Below are 22,966 nucleotides of genomic sequence, written 5' to 3' on the forward strand. Positions count from 1 at the left end.
GCTCACGCATGTAATCCCAGCACTTTAGGAGGCCAAGGTAGGTGGATCATGAGGTCAGATGTTCCAGACCAGCCTAGCCAACATGGTGAAACCCCATCTCTACTACAAATACAAAAATTAGCTGAGTGTGGTGGCGAGCGCCTGTAATCCCAGCTACTCAGGAAGCTGAGGCAGGAGAATCGCTTGAACCCGGGAGGTGGAGGTTGCAGTGAGCCGAGATCATGCCACTGCCTTCTAGCCTGGGCAACAGAGCAAGACTCCGTCTTAAAAAATAATAATAAAAAAATAAATAAAAGGTAGTTTCCAAACTGGGTTAGGGATGAGAAGGAAGCAAGGTGAGCCAGGCCATAGCTTTGTTTCAGTCAGTTTTATACAGAAGGATTCTGCCCTTACCTGTCACATATTTGGGGGTTTCGTGTAAGATTTTATATGAAAATGGATGTCACTACTTTAAGAAAAAAAAACATATTTTGAAAAGCAAAATGCCTTAAATAAGTATGAAACTAAATCATAGCTAGGCAAGGGAAAAAAAAAAACAATTCTTTTCTACACAGTTAACAATTTTATTCTGAATGAATCCACAAAACTTAGCTTCTCAAAGACAATCTCTCTCTCTGTCTCTCTCTCACACTCACACACACACACACACACACATGAATTAAGGAAGATATCAGTTTTCTTGTAGAATATTTGAAAAAAATCCAACAGTTATATTTATGAATGATAAAGATCTTATTCTGTGTTATCTTATTCTGTGTTAATTTTTTTAAGAAAAAAATTACAGACCCCTAAAGACATGATTAAAGATTTCCAAATTATGTAATTTTTCTTCCCACCTCAATATCATAAGCATACGTATTTCAGATTGTCATTCACTAATGCCCAGTGAAGCAATCATTCTCTGCCCTGGACTGTGGACATATATTACATGTCAAAGATCAAAGGGTCTACTTTTATGCAGTAATATTCCCATATTATGGAAATTTGGGAGATTTTCATAAGAATCTTAAAACTAAATAAAGCACATTCGGCTTTGCCGCTTCAAACGCCAGGTGATTAACACATTGTTAAATTACTGTTACACATATGTAGGCTAATGAGCATACTGATAACCTACAGTGACCGGAAATGGCATGTGCCCTTCAGTGACCTTATACTACTAAAAACTGGTCACAAAAGTAAGAAAGCTTTTTGAAAAGCTCTTGATAAAATTAGATGTTAGTAGATTGTCATCTTTTCTCTTTTGAGTTAGGCTATAGAAAGGAATCCTTTATTCTTTATTGCAGAGCAGTGATAAAATAATTTTATTATATTGTTGATACCATGCTTTTTCTTTATCCAAGAACATCCCTATTAAACATCTTATGAAAGAAAAATAATTGATTTATAACCCTTTTTAAAGCAGAGGCACATAAGTCTATAGAGTGGTACTGTTGGTGTATGTGCTAGAGAACAAAGCAAACCTGTCTCAGAACATTTGGATTTGGTTGGAAACTTTTCATTTTCTGTCTTGTAGAGCCAAACTTACTGAGTGGCACTGCCCATAGTGTGAACAAAAGAGGTGTAAAAAGACGGGACCTGGACATGGAAGAGCTCAGAGAGATCCTTTCTTCTCTCTTACCTTTTGTGCGAATTGAACACATCTTACCTATAAGCAGTGAAGTCTTAAGTGATGCAGTAAGTATTTTTCTCCATGTATTCCTTTCATGAAAAGAAGAATGCCAGGCGTATGTTTTTATTCATTGTAAATAATTTCTAGTACTAACAGAGTATTGTGAAGCTGTAATTCTGTGAGGACAGACAGATGTCTGTTGTGTGCGATGTTGTGTCCCCTGTGTCTCTCACATAGTACAGTTAAAATGTTCGGTGAATGAGAGTCAAGTGGGTAAATAGGTCTTACTCATGCAAGCGCATTATTTCTAGCAGAGTTAATTCCGTCATTTAAGTCTAGATCAAGTAGACCCTTATTCAAAAAGGAAAAGGTAGAAATTACCTTTGGAGAGTCTTCAAGAACAGCAATGAATCAGAGAGCAGTGGAGTAGAGGGATTGGCTCAATAGAAAAAGAATGGATGGACCTGAAAATTAATACAGCTCATCTTATTACTTTCATAATTTTTAAACAGTGAATTTTTAAAAAATTAATAGAATTGGCTGGGTGTAGTGGCTCACTCCTGTAATCCCAGCACTTTGGGAGGCCAAGGCGGGTGGATCACCTGAGGTCAGGAGTTTGAGATCAGCCTCACCAACATGGTGGAACCCCGTCTCTACTAAACATACAAAAATTAGCCAGGCATGGTGGTGTATGCCTATAATCCCAGCTACTTGGGAGACTGAGGCAGGGGAATTTCTTGAACCCGGGAGGTGGAGGTTGCAGTGAGCCGAGATCGAGCCACTACACTCCAGCCTGGGTGACAGAGCGAGACTCCATCTCAAAAAAAAAAAAAAAAAATTAATAGAATTGCCCGAATTTGTGGATGGGAAAAGTAAATTTTATAAATATTAGTTCTTAACACATTGACTTATCGACTTAATGTAGTGCTTATAAACGTCATAACGGGTTTTTTTTAAACTGCACAGGAACATTATAAAAGTCATCTGGAAAAACAACTCATGAGAAATTTTTATAACTTCTTTTAAAAGGACATAAGAAGGGATAGCATCTAAAACATAAAACATTTTAAAATGTTAATATTTTATCTGTGATTCTAGCATAGCAGACAAAATTGTCGAGAAAAAAGTCTTAGTTAATGTAAGAATTAAACTGGATGGGCAGAGTAGCACTTGCTTTTAATCCCAGCACTCTGGGAGGCCAAGGCGGACAGATCACTTGAGCCCAGGAGTTCAACATCAGCCTGGGCAACATGGCAAGACCCCATCTCTACAAAAAAATTTCACAGAAATTAGCCAGGTGCGGTGGTGTGTGCCTGTAGTCCCAGCTACTTGGGAGGCTGAGCAGGACAATCACTTGAGCCCAGGAGGTCAAGGCTGCCATGAGCCATAATCAGCCAACAGAATGAGACCCTGACTCAAGGAAGAAAAGGAAAAAAAAAAAAAAAAAAAACAGAAAACATAATAATAAACGAACTATCACAAGTCAGTGTGGTGCTAGATTAACTGATTAACAGAAGAAGAAATTCATTGAAAGTTAAACTGTTGTTTCACTGGCACATAAAATTAATCCTTGTTAGATTGAAAAATTAAATACTAAATTGAAACATGAAAGAACTAGAAGAAAACAGTATTGTTTTCAAGAAGTATTTATGGGCTACTCTGGGCATACTGCCTGTGGGGTAACCCTGCTTCCACAAGGAGCACTAATAAAAATAAATTAAAATAAAATTTAAATATTTGTGGATTCTGATTAGAAAAAAAAATTCAGTCTCACTAATTACACACACACACCAGAGAAAGCAAAATAAAACAGTTACCATTTTTTCACCTGTTGAGGTAGTAGTTATACTACCACTACACAGCAGAATATTTTGCTCCCCTGAACAGTTGTTATAAAGACTGTATAGTGGCCGGGCGCGATGGCTCACACCTTTAATCCCAGCACTTTGGAAGACCAAGGTGGATGGATCACCTGAGGTCAGGAGTTCAAGACCAGCCTGGCCATCATAGTGAAACCCTGTCTGTACTAAAAAATACAAAAATTAGCCGGGCGTGGTGGCACACTCCGTTAATCCCAGCTGCTCAGGAGGCTGAGGCACAAGAATTGCTTGAACCCAGAGGCAAGCCAAGATTGTGCCACTGCACTCCAGCCTGGGTGACAGAACAAGACTCTATCAAACAAAAGAAGGAGAAAAAAAGGATGATGCAAAGTATGTATTTTTATGTATTCTCAAATTCAACTATGTAAAACTTGTTTGGTAAAGACTCTGCCAGGTGCCTGTAATCCCAGCACTTTCAGAGGCCAAGACAGGCAGATCACTTGAGTTCAGGAGTTCGAGACCAGCCTGGCCAACATGGTGAAACACTGTCTCTACCAAAAAATACAAAAATTAGCCAGGCATGGTGGCATGCATCTGTAGTCCCAGCTACTTGAGAAGCCGAGATGAGAGAATTGCTTGAGCCCAGGAGGCAGAGGTTGCAGTGAGCTGAGATCTCGCCACTGCCCTCCAGCCTGGGCATCAGAGTGAGACCCTGTCTCAAAAAAATAAAAATAAAAAAGAAAAGACTGGAAGGAAATATATCAACATTACAGTTGTAATAAAAGTATTGACTTTTTTTTTCTCTATTTTCTAAATACTAGATGATGCTGTATTTTACTAGTTAAAAGTGATTTTAACTAATGCAGCTGTTGATTATAGTTAACGAGAGTAATATTGGAGAAACAACTTTTGGTTTTGTTTAAAACCTGGTACTCAAATCAAATTGAACCCTGTATGTAGTTTAGAAAAGTATTTTAGAACTTTGGTTACGAAATACATACCTCTGCTCTTAGTTCCGTGGCTAACACATCATAAGTCCCCAACACAGGTTTGCTAATAATGGCTGTTAACTTTCATGCTCTCTTAGTGTGTGTGCTAAGCACTGTGCCAAGTGCTTTCATCTGCATTGCCTTCATTTAACCCTCACACCACCTTAGGAACTGAAGGTACTTGATACAGATGCTCCTGGCATCAGTCAGGAAACAACGGGGATACCTCATTTACTTAGCTGTGCACTGCCTTGCCCCCAGGGCCATACAGGAGCCCCGTAAAGTGAAGCCCAGGTAAAGGAGATGTCCATGGTCACATGGCTATTAAATGCAGGAGTTGAAGTTTGAACTACATCTGCCTTCCCCAGAGCCTGTGTTGCTAAGTGCTGTGCTAGCCTTCCTGTATCCTTGTACTGTAGATGTAGGCCCATGTCAGTGTTCTCGTTTTGTCTTGGGGAGTTGGGTGGGAAATGAATTTGTTCCTAGATGAGTAAAGAAAAAAAAAATTGGTTTTCATTAAGAGTTCTGATCTTTAGTCCAACTTACTACATTTTAATTAATATATCTCTTGTTTTTAAAAATATTCCTCTATTTAGGGTAAAATGGGAAATTATGGTATCTTTTTATTGCAAATCTTTTAAATATTATTAAAAATTTGAGGTATTTTGCCGGGTGCAGTGGCTCATGCCTGTAATCCCAGCACTTTGGGAGGCCGAGGCGGGCAGATCACAAGGTCAGGAGTTCAAGACCAGCCTGACCAACATGGTGAAACCCCGTCTCTACTAAAAATACAAAAAATTAGCCAGGCGTGGTGGTGCGCACCTGTAATCCCAGCTACTCGAGAGGCTGAGGCAGGAGAATCACTTGAATCCGGGAGATGGAGGTAGCAGTGAGCCGAGATCATGCCACTGGACTCCAACCTGGGCGACAGAATGAGACTCCGTCTCAAAAAAAAAAAAATTTGAGGTATTTCTAAATTTCATATACATTTCTAAATTTTTATTTAAATGATAAAGTTGCATATTTGTATTTACAGTTATAAATATTTTTATTTATCTTTGTAGTATTGTAGTACTACACAGATTGCTATCTAAAAAAATTTTCTTTTTAGATGAAAAGAGGCTTGATTAGTACTCCTCCATCAGATATGCTTCCTACAACAGAAGGCGGAAAGTCAAATGCCTGGTTGCGGCAAAAAAATGCTGGCATCTATGTTCGTCCTCGACTCTTCTCTCCCTATGTGGAAGAAGCAAAGGTAATGAAAACCATTTGAAGATAGTAGACTACTTTATTACAAACCATATGCACAAAGTGATTCATTGTAGTATTACTTAAATATTTGGAAATAGCCTATATTTTCAACAATAGGGAAAATGAAAGTAAGTTCTAGTTTGACTACTCAACAGAATAGTTTTCTGAAATGTTTAATTTTAATTAAGCATGTTTTTAAAACTTAGGTTATGTTAAAATGCATTTTATATTTTTCTCATTTTAGTTGCCTTGCAAATTGTTAACTTAATTGCCTTGCAAATTGTTACCACTTGCTGAAAATGGTTGTCACTATGTTGTGATCTTGAGGATGGGGGAAATGTTCTGAAAGAAGATTGCCCACTCTTTGACTTCCTTTGTAAATTAAAGGAATGCCACGACCTCTTGTAACATATTTCTGTAATACCTGACCGTTGGGAATTATGTTTAGTTTTAGAATAAATGCACAAAGTAAGAAAAAAATTCAGGCCTGTTAAGTAACTAGTTGGCATTATGTATATTGTAACATGAAAAACTGTCTGAGAAAATATGATAATGTGAAAATGAAACATCTAATTTTTATTAGATGTTCAGCCATAAGAACTTTCAGGTGTCCATCCTGGGCAACATGGTAAAACCCCATCTCTACCAAACACTAAAAGGAAAAATTTAGCCAGTTGTGGTGGTGTGCACCCTGATTTCTGCTACTCAGGAGGCTCATTTCGGAGAATCACCTGAGCCTGGGAGGCAAAGGCTGCACAGTGAGCCGTGATTAGGCCACTGCACTCCAACCTGGGCGACAGAGTAAGAACCAGTCTTCAAAAAAAAAAAAAAAACTGAGTGGCCTCTTGAGGAACTGATAGTCTTTGAAAGTAAGAAATCACTATTAAGCTTTCTGAAATAAATTTAACAGACCAAACAGTGTGTATACTCAATGAGTATACAATCAAGTTGCCTCATAATGTTTCTCATTTTTAGACCAGGTGTGGTGGCTTACACCTGTAATCTCAGCACTTTGGGAGGCTGAAGCAGGAAGATCACTTGAGTCCAGGAGTTCAAAACCAGCCTGGGCAACCTAGTGAGACCCTGTCTCTACAAAAAATAAAAATAAATAAATAAAAATTAGCCAGGTGTGGTGGTGTGCTGTTGCGGTCCCAGCTACTCAAGAGACTTGAAGTGGGAGGGTTTCTTGAGCCTGGGAGGTCAGGACTGCAATGAGCCATAATGGCGCCACTGCACTCCAGCCCAGGCAACATTTTTCTTTTTTCTTCAAAAAAGAAAAATTGGTTTGTTTATAGGTCTCTTCAATTGATTATCAATCTTTTTTTTTTTTTTTTTTTTTTTCTTTAAAGACGGAGTTTCACTCTTGTCACCCAGGCTGGAGTGCAGTGGTGAGATCTCGGCTTACTTCATCCTTCTCCTCCCAAGTTCAAGCAGTTCTCCTGCCTCAGCCTCTCGAGTAGCTGGGATGATAGGCACCCGCCACCACATCCGGCTAATTTTTACATGTTTCATGGAGATGGAGTTTCACCTTGTTGGCCAGACTGGTCTTGAACTCCTGACCTCAAGTGATCTACCCACCTCAGCCTCCCAAAGTGCTGGGATTACAAGCGTGAGTCACCACGCCTGGCCCTGATTATCAATCTTCAGTATTTGTATTTCGAGCACTTTGTTGGCTTTGTTATTTAGCACATGTATACATTGTTTTCTTTATTATAATATTATGTGTAATTTATTTCTGATTAATTTTATATCCTTCACATTTCAAATACTTCTAATTAAAAGCAGACTTTTCAAAAGGTGGTTATGTCTTTTCAAAGATGCTGCTGAAAGAGTCGTTAAAAGTTAAAGATGTAGGGGAACTTTGTTTCACCACTAATATTAACATTTATAAAATAGAAATAAATTAATTCCCTTTTTATTTGATGAAAGTAATAATCTTCCTTCAAATGTGATTTAACAGAGGGAGGTTGACTGATTTTGTTAACACTGAATGATTATTTCAGTCAGTGCTGGATGAGATGATGGTGGAACAAACGGATCTTGTGCGCTTGCGAATGGTTAGGATGTCCAATGTGCCAGACACGCTCTACATGGTCAATAATGCCGTGCCTCAGTGTTGTCACATGATCAGCCACCAGCAGATCAGCAGCAACCAGTCAAGCCCTCCTTCAGTTGTAGCCAACGAAATTCCAGGTAAGGCAGTATATTGGGTGTTTATATTTAAATGAATAATCTTATTATTTTTTGAAATTGCTGATGTTTGAACCCCTCTGTATATGCTAATTCTCTCCACATTTCAATACCCTTTATGCCTTGTTCACCTTAAAGAATAAATACTTTTAAGCCAAAACTTTTGCTTTATATTTTGTTTTGTATTACTAAGTGTATAGAGTTTGTCAGTTTACCCTTGAGTTTCTCAGCCTTGGTCTTACTGACGTGTGCGGCTGGATTATTCTGTTAATGGAGAGCTGTCCTGTGCTTTGTAGGGTGGTCAGCTGCATCCTTGGCCTGTACTCACTAAATGCTAGGAGCACATATGTGCATGCATGCACACCTCTGCGAAAACCTTTTGGAAACATTTTTATGTTTCTAGACATTGCCAGTTGTGCCTTGTGGGACAAAGTCACCCATTTTGAGAACCACTGGTTTAGAGGAATTAAGTTTGTGTGGTTTTCTTTGTTTGTTTTTTTTATCACTATAGGGTATTTCTCAGGTTATAAGACCCTTTGGGAGGGTTAAATGCACTATTATACCTTTGAGTCTGTGGCCTTTCTAGCCTATTATACCTTTGAGTCTGTGGCCTTCCAAAATGTGATCACTGTGGGTTTCCTAGAGATCCAATTTCCCAAGCTCTGCTCTGGGAAGTTTACTGTAGCACAGGTTTATGTCTTATGACTTTAGGGGAATTGGCCATCGATCAGAGTATAACTGTCACGTCCAAAAACGTTTGAGCATCAATAAATGTTTACTTTAACCAAAGAAGTCTAAAAAAAGCAACAGTGATCTGGTGGTCAGGAACTTGTAACTCTTGCTAATTGTCATTGCAAGATTCAAAATAAAAACCACCACATTATCGCAATATTTATTTCTGCTTATAAATGTCTATTGTAATTAAAGATGCATAAAAGACATAGTGACAGAACTTTTAATTGAATACATATATTTTTTTCTGGGGCTAATGACTTTCTTCAGTTGTTACCTTATCAAATTTGGCCACTGCATATTTACTTGAAATATACATTAGTTAAAAGCATGAAGAGAACTATTTCTTTAGCTGATTTATGCAGATTTTGAAGCTTTGCTAATTAGCCTGGCTTTTTAGGCTTGAGTTACTGCAGTTGAAAATCAGCATAATTTAATCTTAGAACTTAATCTCAAAAGTCTAGACATTCTCAAGTAAATATGCTCAGAAAAATAAGGCTTGTCTCTCTATTGTTTAGCTAATGAGATATGGCCCTGTTCTGGTAGCATCCTGGCTGCTGCTTACTTCCCTGCCCACCACATTCGTGAAAGGATAGATAGCTTGTTGCAGAGGATTAGAGGGCTCATATACTGGCTCTGTTACTTTGTATGACTTTGGACATGGTATTAATATTTTCTTTCCTGAACATTAATTTCCTCATCCATGAATTGGGGCTCATACCTCCTTTCTAGAATTGTGAGGATTTAATGAAGCACCATGAATAATATGCACAGGAGTTTGCCTGGCACAAAGTAAGCACTCAGTAAATGCTAGTTCCTTTTATCCCTAAAAAATAATAATCACTGCTCTAGTCAGTTTCTCTCATAAATATTCATAGACTCCATCCCCTCTCCAGCCCTACAGCTAAGCCCTAGTTCAGGTTTCTAACCAGTGTTCCCACCTCTCATCTTACTCAAAATTCTGTCTTTTACACCGGCTGGTCAGCTGGCATACTTTTTTCAGAAATGGCCAGATAGTAAATACTTCAGGCTCTGTAAGCCATACAGTCTGTTGCCTCTGTCTACTCACCTCCCATACAACAGCCATAGACAGTACCTAAATGAATGGGTAAGTTACATTCCAGTAAAACTTTATTTACAAAGGCAGACAGCAAGCTTGATTTAGCCTTCCAGTCACAGCATGCCTGCCCATTTTACATTAACATCAGAGTGCACTTGTTCACAGCTCTGATCCTGTCATCCTCCTGCAAAAGTGACTGCCTGTTGTGCACAGGGTACAGTTTAAATTCTTTATCCATGATCTGCCAGTAGCCATCTTTCTGCCTCCTCTCTTCACACTCTTCCTGCTTATAGCTCTGAACCCTGAGTTCTGCTGGCCATGCCAACCACTTCTGCCAGGCTGTCTCAGCATGTTTTACACACACCCAGTCCAGTCCTTCTGCTCAGAAAGCTTTTTTTGCCCATCTGGTTTCCCTTCATTCTTCAAGAATCTGCTCTGTGTACACCTTGACGTCTTTCTTGTCTGTCCCCAATTTGGCTGCTGTGCCCCTTCCTCCCAGTCCCTCAGTGTCCTTTACATATTTCTCTCCAGGAGCATTTATGACCTTATACTGTATTTGTTTACTTCTGGTTTAGTTCATATCACTAAGCCAGAAACTTTTGAGAAGAGGAATCATGTGTTTCATTCTGTACACCCTAATAACCAAGTCCAATCCCTCGTGCATAGTCAGGACTCAAAAAATTATTTGAATAATAGAATGAATATATTTAAAGACTTCTGAAATATCCTGAGATTCAGATGAGAATACATGCAAGTAAAAATGTATTTGAACTGTAAACTAAAATAATACAACTCAGGCTGTTCAGTATGATCAAGAGCCTTTGGGCATAGTGAAATTTTAAAACCTTGAAAACTAATTAGAGATATATAAATGAATATGTCCCCAGGAAATTAAAATACTATCTAAAAAACGTATAAGATTCTGGTATGAAATACATGCTTTTTTCCCTTGGGCTCACGGGGTCATTTTTTGTGTAGCTCAGGAATTTTGCTTGCCCACTGTTTTTCTCCTTCCAGTTCCTCGTCTCCTCATTATGAAAGACATGGTCAGACGACTGCAGGAACTGCGGCACACGGAGCAGGTGCAGAGGGCCTACGCCCTGAACTGTGGGGAAGGCGCCACCGTCAGCTATGAAATTCAGATTCGAGTGCTAAGAGAGTTTGGTCTTGCAGATGCTGCTGCAGAGCTGTTGCAGGTAGGAAATGACATTAAACTGCTTAAAATAGGGAGCCTCAATCACCAGACAGACAGTATTGTAGACATCCTGACGAGTCCTTGGCTTATTTCATTTTCTTTGTATGTGCCTTTTCACTGCCTTTGGTGTCTTTGATAACCTGCAAGTCCCTCCTAGTGAGAGGCAGCATCATGGAGTGGACTGAGCAGAGGCCTAGAATGAAAACTGGGTTTAGATCCCGGCTCTGCTGCTGATTAGTTGGTTAACTTGGAATGAGTTACTTAACCACCCTGGGCATCAACAGCTCTTTACCTGTAACATAAATTGTTATGAAGATCCAGAGTGCTATTGTACAGCAGCTACATTTCTGGTATGTAGCAAGCATACAAGTGGTGACTGCTAAAAAATTCCATAGTGTGCATGCCCAAACAGAGATGGCATGGAAGTAGAAAATTCTGAACTTCCACTGCTCTCTCTTTGTTTGGTCACTAGGTTTGAGGTTTGGTCTACTACCACACTTACACACCTTCCACATGCCTACTTTCATTTCTCTTTTCCATCTTATAAGCAATTTCTTGCATGAGGGTTCAAACCCAAGGATGAGAATCAAACAATAAGTGCTTTCTTTTTTAACCTGCCAGGAAAAAAGAAAAAACTTATTTCTAGTAATTATTAGGTACAAAAGCAATAGCACTGGTTTTGCAGTTAAGGTAAAATTTGTAAACTAGTCTGATCACAGCCACTGAATCAGAGCCTTAAATAAAATTTAATTTCATCTGTTCAGGTGATTCATTTTCTTGCTACAAACTCCAAACCCCTTTAATCCATACCCTTTAAAAGGACAGGATGTGGTCAGGCACAGTGGTTCACGCCTATAATCCCAACTGAAAGGGGCCTGCACCTCCACACCTGTGGGTGTTTCTCTCATCAGGTGGGAGGAGAGACTGAGTTCTCTTGGTATTTATTGATCATTATCTTTACCATCTCAGAAAGGGGGATGTGGCAGGACAATAGGGTAATAGTGAGGAGAGGGTCAGCAGGAAAACATGTGAACAAATGTCTCTGTGTCATAAATAAGGTTAAGAAAGGGTGCTGCGCTTTGATGCGCACTTACATAAGCATCTTGGTGCATTAACGAGCAGTACTGCCACCAGCATGTCTCACCTCCAGCCCTAAGGCGGTTTTCTTCTATCTCAGTAAACAGAACATTCAATCGGGTTTTACACTGAGACATTCCATTGCCCAGGGACCAGCAGGAGACAGATGCCTTCCTCTTATCTCAACTGCAAAGAGGCCTTCCTCTTTTACTAATCCTCCTCAGCACAGACCCTTTACGGGCTGGGGCTAGGGGACGGTCAGGTCTTTCCCCTTTCCCTTCCCACGAGGCCATATCTCAGACTATCACATGGGGCGAAACCTTGGATGATACCTGGCTTTCCTAGGCAGAGGTCCCTGTGGCCTTCCCAGTGTTTGTGTCCCTGGGTACTTGAGATTAGAGAGTGGTGATGACTTTTAACAAGCATACTGCCTTCAAGCACTTGTTTAACAAAGCACATCCTGCATAGCCCTAAATCCATTAAACCTTGAGTAAACATGGCACATGTCTCTGCAAGCACAGGGTTGGGGGTAGGGTTACAGATTAACAGCATCTCAAGGCAGGAGAATTTTTCTTAGTACAGAACAAAATGGAGTCTCTTATGTCTACTTCTTTCTACATAGACACAGTAACAGTCTGATCTCTCTTTCCTTTCCCCACACCAACTCTTTGGGATGCCAAGGTGGGCGGATAACTTGAAGTCAGGAGTTCGAGACCACCCTGGCCAACATGGTGAAACCCCATATCTACTAAAAATGCAAACATTAGCCAGGTGTTGTGGCGTGGGCCTGTAGTCCCAGCCTCGGGAGGCTGAGGCAAGAGAATCGCTTGAACCTGGGAGGCGGAGTTTGCTGTGAGCCAAGATTGCACCACTGCACTCCAGCCTGGGTGACAGAGCAAGCCCACGTCTCAAAAACAAACAAACAAACAAAAAAGGATAGGCTGGACACAATGGCTATAATCCCAGCACTTTGGGAGGCCCAGGCGGGCGAATCGCTTGAGCTCAAGAGTTTAAGACTAGCCTGGGCTATACGGCAAAACCCTATCTCTACAAAAAATACAATAAATTACCCAGGCATAGTGGTATGCGCAGTAGTCCCAGTTCCTTGGGAGGATTAGGTGGGAGGATCACTTGAGCCCAAAAGGTCAGGGCTGCAGTGAGCCATGATTGCACCCCTGCACTCCAGCCTAGGCGACAGAATGAGACCCTGTCTCAAAAAAATAAGTGAGTGAATGAAGGAATGACCCTGTCTCAAAAAAATAAGTGAGTGAATGAATGAATGAATGAACGAACGAACGAACGAATGAATAAACATGGCATAGGGTTCTTCAGCAAGTCAGCAAACCATTTTTAGGTTCTTTTTCTTCTTTTTTCCCCTGCTGTCCTAATTTTCTACTGAACATTTTTAGGTTCTTGTTTAGGTTGTTGATTTTCATTTTTTGCTACAGTTTTTCTCCTTAAAATATATAGTCTGGTTTTCTACTCATTCCTTTTCCCTTTGCCATTCTGAATTGTGTCTGAATTTGATATCTTAAATTGCATGACATATTCTTTTATGTTTACCAAAATACTGGTCAAACTTAGTCATGTATAATGGGTAACGAACAGTATTTTGTAGTTTTTATTTCAGACAGAGATGGCATAGATGTTTTGTCAGAAAGTTTCTAGAACATCCTCAGTTGTATTCCTTTCTTCCTTTGGCATTTAATGTTAATCTCTTAGCAAAGACATATTAGAGTTTGGTTTTATTACCGGTTTTTGCATTATCACATAATCTGAGATGAGTGACCTGCTTGTAGAGCATTCGATCAAGCAGCTTTCTTTCATGGCTGTGTCCTAGGCTGCACTCTGTGCCTTTGTGCTATAACTAAGGTGATTTTTTTTCTTGGGCTTCTGGCCTAGAAAAATAAATTATGCCTTTTATTCTTGCTGACTGTGGTTTTCTTAAGTACCTCACTTAATTCTCTCAGCCTATAAATTTCTGTTTATGAAATCTGCTAATAAATGTCCATTTTTGTTTTTTGTTTGTTTTTTTTTTTGTCTTTCTTAGAATCCTCACAAATTCTTTCCTGATGAACGTTTTGGGGATGAAAGTCCACTCTTGACAATGAGGCAACCTGGGAGATGTCGCGTAAACAGCACCCCTCCTGCAGAAACCATGTTTACAGATCTGGACTCTTTTGTGGCCTTCCATCCACCCTTGCCCCCTCCACCACCTCCCTACCACCCCCCAGCTACGCCAATCCATAACCAACTCAAAGCAGGCTGGAAACAAAGACCTCCCAGTCAGCACCCTTCACGTTCATTTTCTTATCCCTGTAATCATTCGCTGTTCCACTCCAGAACAGCCCCTAAAGCTGGCCCTCCCCCAGTCTACTTGCCGAGTGTGAAAGCTGCACCACCTGATTGTACCAGCACTGCAGGACTGGGCAGACAGACGGTGGCTGCTGCTGCCGCCACCACCACCTCAACAGCAACAGCAGCAGCAGCGGCAGCAGCAGCAGCAGCATCTGAGAAGCAAGTGGTAAGTCAGCACTTCAGTAACTTGCTTCATATTCGGTTTATGGACTATTAGAAACAATTTTCTTGGCCCCAAGAGGCCCACTGGGACTCAGCAGTGCCCAGAAGTATTGCTGACAAATGGCAGGCATAGACTTGAGGGGTATGGAAAAGAGGGGAAAATGCTAGTGTACTTGAATGAGAAAAGACAGGAGGAGAGAGACCAAGAGGTGTGTATGGAGGAGTTGAGTATCTTCTTATCTTTTTGCTCATTTGGCAGGATTAGGAAGGAATGGGGTTACTGAGCAGCATAAAGGAATATACCAGTTTCATGTTCTGTTCAAGCACAGGTCTACAATTTGTCCCTAACTTCTACTATTCTGTAAAATCCACTATTCTACCACATGCTTTAATGGGACAAGAAGCAAGAGCTACTTATACCTACTTAAGTACAGTATACCATCAGGAATAATGTGGCAAAAACTCCCCATTCAGAAGATGAGCAGAAAATGAGGCCTAAGGCGTGCCTCTGCCTCTGAAGCTCATCAGCAGAGCCCCCACTTCATTCAGAATCGTAGTAGCCAGGGCTAGTGGCTAGTAAATTGATAGAGGATTCTTTGCTTGATTTTACCCTGTATTAGAGGTTTTATATAATACACTTGAAAAACATAGTGATTTTTCTTTTCTTTTCTTTTTTTTTGGCCAGGTGCCAGACTCACACCTGTAATCCCAACACTTCAGGAGGCTGAAGTGGGAGGATCACTTGAGCCCAGAGGTTCAGAACCAGCCTAGGAAACATAGTGAGACCCTGACTCTACCAAATAAACAGATAAATTAGCTAGATGTGGTAGCACATGCCTGCAGCCCCAGCTACTCATGGAGCTGAGGTGGGACGATCACTTGAGCCTGGGAGGTTGTTGAGGCTGCAGTGAGCTATGGTCACACCACTGTCCTGCAGCCTGGATAACAGAGTGAGACTGTCTCAAAAAAAAAAAAAAAAAAAAAGGTTTTTAAGTCTTCCTACTTAGTCACATGCTATCAGTAGCAAGTTAGAAGAAAAGATTCACCTGTTAGTTCAGGGAAACTTTGTTAAAATACGGCTTATTGGAAGCTTGAGTCAAATTATGATCTCAACTTTTTAACATAACCTCAAGATTTTATTTTTTATTTTTATTTTATTTTATTTTATTTTATTTATTTATTTTTTGAGACCGATTCTCACTCTGTTGCCCAGGCTGGAGTGCAGTGGTGTGATCTCGGCTCACTGCAAGCTCCGCCTCCCAGGTTCAAGTGATCCTCCTGAGTGGCTGGGATTATAGGCGTGCACCACCACGCCCAGCTAATTTTTGTATTTTTAGTAGAGACAGGGTTTCACCATGTTGGTCAGGCTGGTCTCGAACTCCTGACCTCATGATCTGCCCACCTTGGCCTCCGAAAGTGCTGAGATTACAGGCTTGAGTCACTGTGCCCGGCCAACCTCAAGATTTTATTATCTTCACCGTGAAACAAAAGATGATGCTTACAACTGGATCAATTGTCCCTTTGTCTTATCTTCCCCTGGTTCAACATGCTTGCATCTCTTAATAGCCAGCATCCTCTTAGATCTGCAGTTGAGCTCAGTGCACTGAAATTTCAGCACAATCTTTGTAGTTTTAGCCTTTTTCTGGAAAATCAGCCTAGTCTGCCCGCCATAGTCACTCTGCTTCCTGTCATGCTGCTTTGCCTGAGCATACAGAGAATCCTTGCCCTTCCTCTACCATGTCACTTTGTGGGATTGGTGTGTGCCACACTGTGACAGAAAGTCCAATGGGTTTCAGGAAGGTTCACCACGTTTGCAGGAGAACTGTTAGCACAGAAAGCCTTTCTCAGCTTCTTAGACCTCTCTACCTCCCCTCTCTGCTTCCCCCGCCCCAGAATGTCAAAGGCTGGCCATGTTTGGTAAGCCAGATTCCTGTCCTGTTGGCCCAGGCCCTCAGTTCTACAATTACAAAATTCTACTACTTTATATTTTAAATAAAACTCCCTTTAAAGGTAATTTATTTGTATGTTCATTACAGTCTTAACTGTAATAATGAAAAATTGTAAACAACCTAAATGTCCAATAGTAGCAGAATGATTAAATTAAGTCATGGTTCATTGATGAAGTAGAACGTGACATACTAATTTAAAATGGTGATCTCAAAGATTTAGTGACAGATTATATATGTACTAAATTTCATTAAAATTAATATACATGCAAAGGAGAAAAAAAGAAATACCTCAAAATGCTAACAGTGGTATCTCTGTTCAAAAGGTTGGAGTGATTTTTTTTTGCCTTTATAGCTTTCTATATTTTTATAATTCTTAAAAATTCAGCCAGGAGCGGTGGCTCACATCTGTAATCGCAGCACTTTAGGACGCCAAGGCGAGCAGATCACGAGGTCAGAAGATCGAGACCATCCTGGCTAACACGGTGAAAACCTGTGTCCACTAAAAATACAAAAAATGAGCTGGGCGTGGTGGCATGCACCTGTAATCCCAGCTACTCAGGAGGCTGAGGCAGGAGAATCGCTTGAACCCGGGAGGTGGAGGTTGCAGTGAGCTGAGATCGTACCACTGCACTCCAGCCTGGGCGACATAGTGAGATTCCATCTCAAAAAAAAAAAAAATCAGTATGTGTTACTTTTATAATTGGGAAACAAAATCAGTGAACATCATTTTTACAGAGGATGGGTCCTTTTTTTTAACCCTCCCACCATTTTTGTCTCTGTCTGCAGCGAACACAACCTGTGCTGAATGATCTGATGCCCGACATCGCAGTGGGTGTGTCCACACTGTCACTCAAGGACAGGAGGCTTCCAGAGCTTGCTGTAGACACAGAATTAAGCCAGTCAGTTTCTGAAGCAGGACCAGGGCCTCCCCAGCATCTGTCATGTATTTCACAGAGACATACACACACTTCTCGGAAAAAACACACACTAGAGCAAAAAACAGACTCCAGAGAAAATCCACAGGAATATCCGGATTTCTATGACTTCTCAAATGCTGCTTGCAGACCTTCTACTCCTGCTCCCAGCAGACGCACCCCTTCCCCTTCGCAAGGTGGATATTTTGGTCCCGATTTGTACAGCCACAATAAGGCATCACCAAGTGGCTTAAAGTCAGCCTACCTACCTGGCCAGACGTCTCCTAAAAAACAGGAAGAAGCTAGGAGAGAATATCCACTTTCCCCTGATGGGCATCTACACAGACAAAAGAATGAGCCAATACACCTGGACGTCGTTGAGCAACCTCCCCAGCGGTCAGACTTTCCTTTGGCAGCCCCAGAAAATGCTAGTACCGGTCCAGCCCATGTCAGGGGACGAACCGCAGTAGAAACTGACTTGACTTTTGGGCTGACTTCTAACAGACCTTCACTTTCTGCGTGTAGCTCTGAAGCTCCCGAAGAGAGATCCAGTAGAAGACTGGCAGACAGTGAATCCCTGGGCCATGGAGCTCAGAGAAATACAGATTTGGAAAGGGAAGATTCCATAAGCAGAGGAAGGAGGTCACCAAGCAAGCCGGACTTCCTCTACAAAAAGTCTGCCCTCTGAGAGCAACCTCCAAGTCGTCTGTGCCTGAGATGTGAAACATCCCATTTTATGATGTAACCCAACAACTTACAGACCAGTTTATCCATGCCAGCTGATAACTCCGTTTCACATGATTTTGTTGTAGTTTTTGTGTATATATGTGTTTATTAGACACAGCATGCTAAGAAGGTTTGTTTTTTTTTTTAAATGTTGCATCTGTCTGATTTGTGTTTGAACAATTATGTCGGGAAGCATTTTTAAGAACAAGCAGGCTGGCACTTTTTATTTCTCTTTACAAATGATGGAATTTTTTTGCACTTGTACATTTATTTTCTCTGTATTGATTTTATATCAGTATGTTAAACTTTATTGCCACATTTAAAGGACTGTATTTTCATACTTTTTTGCATTTTACCTTTCATCTACCAATCCATGTGCATTGGATTGCACACTAAGATGTATTTTCTTACGGAATAGTTGTGTTTATTTTTTAATTATAGAAATTCCAAAGAACAGCACGTCAGAATGCTCCTCTCTTTTCAGTAATTGTTTCAGTTCAGAGATCTTCCCGCTCAGCCTCCATAAATCTAATGTCCTTTTTTTTTTAATAAGTCCTAGGAGCTGGGCTTCATTCCTCCAGCGGGAGTCCAGTCAGGGTCCTGAAGTCTGCTGGTTCAGGAAAGAACAGGAAGGAGAAAAGCCTTCTGTGCCCAGGCTAAAGCTGTTATATTTCCAGTGTGGATGCAGTCAGAATCCCTGCACATTCTGGTCATAAGGATTAGAGTCACCAAATGAGGCTCCAAGGAGATCGCATCCCTTGGAATTAGAAAGCAGTGGAGACCGTGCACAGTGACTCAGCCTGTGATCGGCACTTTGGGAGGCCGAGGCGGGCGGATCACTGGAGCTCAGGAGTTCAAGACCAGCCTGGGCAACATGGCGAAACTCCATTTCCATTAACAAAAAAAAAAAAAAAACACTAGCCGGGCATGGTGGTGCACGCCTGTAGTCCCAACTACTTGGGGGGCTGAGGTGGGAGGATCGCTTGAGCCTGGGAGGTTGAAGACTGCAGTGATCCAACATTGCACCACTGTGCTCCCGCCTGGGCAACAATGAGACCCTATCTCCAAAAAAAGAAAAAAAAAAAAAGGCAGTGGAAATAGAGAAGTAACTTAAAGGGCACACTGACAGAATTTCTGGTTCTGAGCGTCAACTCTCCAGCTGCGATGGGGGAACTGACTGCTTGCTGCCTTTAATTGTCTTACTCTCTATGGGAAGAAAACAAAAGGGCTTCAGTCTCATGGATGTTATTTGGTGTTTGTAAACGTATGTTTTCTTTTAAACGATTTTCAAAGTATGTCTAAATTTTGGTGTTGGGTAATGCGTAATGCTTTCTCACCAACAGAAAAAAAGAAAAAAAAGTTTTCAGTTAAACACTACATGTCCTACTTGAACTCCACGGGGACGCTGGTTTGGCATTTACTAAACCACTGAGCACATGGGGTCTTTCCGGATCCTCTCCCTTGGAAGGGCAATGTGTGAGCTAAGGACTGTTTTTTTCTTACTCTCCAATGTAAATATATTAGTATTTGAGTTTTTAAATCACTTCAACATTATTTGAGCATTTACTTTGTATTTTTACAAACACATAAACACACAGCCGTAGCACTTAGAAGAAAAGAGGCTTTCCAAACATTCCTTCTTCTGCAGGATATTTGGGAGCCTTTTTTCTGTGTATGTATATATATAAAAAACCATGAATCACTCACACTCACTCGAAAACTATGCAGGGCTAGGAAGCCTCTACGAGCTGCCGGATAAATGAATTACATGCACTTTGAAGTAAATAGGTTTTCTATTGGGTGTCAACAACTCTGATTTCTCCCAAAACTATAGTTTCTCTTACGGTCTTTTCCTCCTTTACCCTGTGGATATACACTCAGGAATAATCTGACATTTTAGAAAAACCCAAACAGTAGATAGTCTCCAAGATGGGAAACATGTCGTGTGTCTGCACTCACCGGCAAACTGCCGCCGCTCATTCTGCTGCCTGACTGGTTAGCTGCTGTGCGGGTGCACTCGGTGACGCTGCTGGTGCAAGCTCCCGAGCTCCCAGAGTTAACACTAATCTGCAGGTCGGCTGTGCATCGCATTCGAGGCTCCTTTTTTAAAGAGAAAAACATAGGCCTCTGTTCTCATTTGTAAGAAATTTGACTCATAATAGAAGACGGTGTCTTTTGAAGCCCAGCCTCTGTCTGTCTTCAGAAACAAAAGCGAATGCCATCATATTCCTTGATGTGTGTTTCTACCACATATGTATGTTGACATGTTCATGTACTGCACCGGTACTGCAAGTAAAACTCAGTAGACCTAATTTGGATGGGGAGAAAAAACTCATCCCTGACCCTTTTTTTTTTTTGTCTCCAAATGTTAGACCAGAGATGTTGATCCCACACATTCATTTTTCTGAAAATTCATGAACTATTCTCTCATGTCCCTGAAATACAATTATAAAAGTAAATGGCCACTATTCCTAAGATTATTTAGTTTATAAAGTTTGCTTTTAATCATACAGCAACTTACCTGGCTAAAACTATGTATATAAAGGGAAAATTTGCTTTAATCTGTGGGATTGCGGACTGGTGTGACTTGCAGAAGGTTAACAGGTGTGGGTTTTGTGTGTGTTAGATGAGGTGTTAGTGGACTTTTAATGTATCTTGTGAAGTATGGTTACTAGGGTAGGTTGAAGAGCTACGTGCCTCTGGCTTTTGAACCCATCTATTAAATCTTTTTTAATGCTGTACTAAGATAAATGTGAAGTCTAAGTAAGGTTGCTCTCAGAAAAAAAGCATATATATGTATAAAATAAAATTTAGGCCATGGGAACTGGCATTTTACTTGGTGTAGGAATTTAGTGCGAACCAAATCACAAAAATACCAGATCTCCTTTTGAGATTGTGGACAATCAGGCCGTTTGGACAATCACCACTTCCAGTGCCCGCTGTGTGTTGAGGTTAGAGAACTACCGTTTACATGCTAGAGCCAAGAGAGGACATTCAAGTTTCTTAAAGATGCTGTTGGTATTTTTTCTTATGTTATTGTTTTAGTTTTGTGATTTTTATGAATAATTTTAAGTTCAGAGTCAACCCGTGGCTCCTAAGGAAAAAAACAGCAGCATGAAAGGCAAAAAGTATTTGAAACATAGTTGTTTAAGTTTTCCACGCCCATTCTCACATGCCCCCTTCAGCTTTATTTCTGGGAACATGTCCCTAGACCTCAGCTAGCCTGACACTGCAATAACCCGTTAGGCTTTGAGACTTTTCAGTGAATTCTTGACATTTCAGTCTTCTTATAGAATTCTTTATGAAGCCTTACCTAATTCTTGTTTTTGCTTCCTCAGAAACTTTATTATACCTGCCATCCTTCATTGGATTTTTGTTTTGGTTTGTTGTTGCCATTCTAGCAATGAGCTTAGTCCTTGTACATCTGCATTAAGGTGCCGATGCAGAAGGCAAATTGGAAGCACGTGCCAGCGGCAGTGGGGCTCAAAGCCGACCTCCATGCATCATTCTCTAGAGTTGAAAGGACTGACATTTCTCAGTAACTACCCAGCAAAATATATATTTTCATAATGCTGAATTTAGAAAAAAAATGTTTCATGAAACACTTGTAAGATACTTATTTTGAAATTAATTATAAGGCATTCGTATTTTTAGGACTGAATTCAAAGGGAAATGCTTCTTTGACTTTTTTTCATTGTTTGGTTGACTTTCAGCTTTCTGGAGTGACTATTAAAGCAGCAGTGATGGGTGCTATTCCTGGTTCTGCGGTAGTTTACTTTGTCTACTAAGTGATTTACTTTCAAACCTCATTACAGATAATCTTACTAAAAGACTTAACATGCACACTGCTAAAAGGTGTTTTACTGTTTTCCATTAACGCTGTTGTATGAACAATATTTGGTGACATGTCTTTTTGTCCTGTAGATTGTCATATCTGTTATGTAGTTATCCTATTGGCAAGTCCTTTGATTTTTTTTTTTCCTCTAGAAAATCCTCAGACTGTCAATCTTCCGTATTCTGAATATTATAATGCTGTGGCCATTTCTATAGAAAGATTACTTGCAAGTCTGTGTCTTGAAAATAACCTCTTGTATGTGTGTGTTTATGTGAGTTCTGTCTAAGAGGTCAGATAAGCTCGGGAAGCTTCATCATCTGTACCTACACGTGACTGTATCTGGGTTACATGGGCAGGCGGTACCAAGTCCTGCTCTTTGATGGGGTGGCTGAGAGAGAAAGGTTCCTGAACTCTCCTTGCTGTGTACGCACCACATCTGTACTTCAGAGCGGTGGAAAACCATCTACAACACTGCATTTCTTGTGGTTGTGCTGTTACTGGTATAAAGTCAAGTGCCTTCAATGCTAAAGGCTCAGAAATTTTTCTTAAACTGATTTCATGTCCTATGCAAGTGTTTTCTACAACCTGCATAACCAGTACTTTGTAAAACTTGTTTACGCTTCAATTGTACATAGTGATTTTTAAAGAAATATATAGTATTTTTATTTAGGTACCTCCAAACTTGAATTCGTCTGTGTGAAGCATTGTAAAACGATACATTTCTCTTTTGAGTACCATTACAGTTGTACAGAGGTTTTCACTGCTTCTATTTTTCTACTGTTACTGATAAGCATGTAACACTGACTTTATCCTACATATAGTTGGCATTTCAAATAAATGGCTTGTATAGAATCTGCTGAGTTGGATACAGTCTGTTTTAGCACTAGTGCAGCATATAGTCTTCCATTATAGATGTCATTGCACCCCTGGAGGGTAGAATTGGGAGGTTTTCTAGGTTGATTTTCTCTCTGTTTCTAGGATTTCAATCATTCAAGGCATTTTATTATCATCATCATCATCATTGTTTTCTTGGAAATCACACATTTTATTCTGAATTACCAGTTTCATTATTTTCTATTATTTCATTGAGATATTT

At 40.4% G+C, this 22,966-nt stretch overlaps 1 protein-coding gene across 3 annotated transcripts in view; it reads left to right on the forward strand.

Annotated features, from left to right (window-relative positions):
• The window catches only part of BTBD7 (BTB domain containing 7), a 105,936-nt gene extending 83,222 nt beyond the window's left edge, over positions 1-22,714 (forward strand). For 2 of the 3 annotated variants that reach the window (XM_009212158.4, XM_017961489.3), the window contains 6 exons: positions 1,517-1,677; positions 5,533-5,676; positions 7,676-7,865; positions 10,672-10,850; positions 13,977-14,450; positions 17,182-22,323. In XM_009212158.4, coding sequence (XP_009210422.3) covers positions 1,517-1,677; positions 5,533-5,676; positions 7,676-7,865; positions 10,672-10,850; positions 13,977-14,450; positions 17,182-17,997 — 1,964 coding nt within the window. In that variant the 3' untranslated portion in view covers positions 17,998-22,323. Of the gene's footprint in view, positions 1-1,516; positions 1,678-5,532; positions 5,677-7,675; positions 7,866-10,671; positions 10,851-13,976; positions 14,451-17,181 lie in introns of all 3 variants that reach the window. The other variant, XM_017961491.3, reaches the window with a different exon arrangement.
• Positions 22,715-22,966: the final 252 nt, after the last annotated feature.

Source organism: Papio anubis, chromosome 7 (assembly GCF_008728515.1).
Source record: "Papio anubis isolate 15944 chromosome 7, Panubis1.0, whole genome shotgun sequence".
Classification (NCBI taxonomy): Eukaryota; Metazoa; Chordata; class Mammalia; order Primates; family Cercopithecidae; genus Papio; species Papio anubis.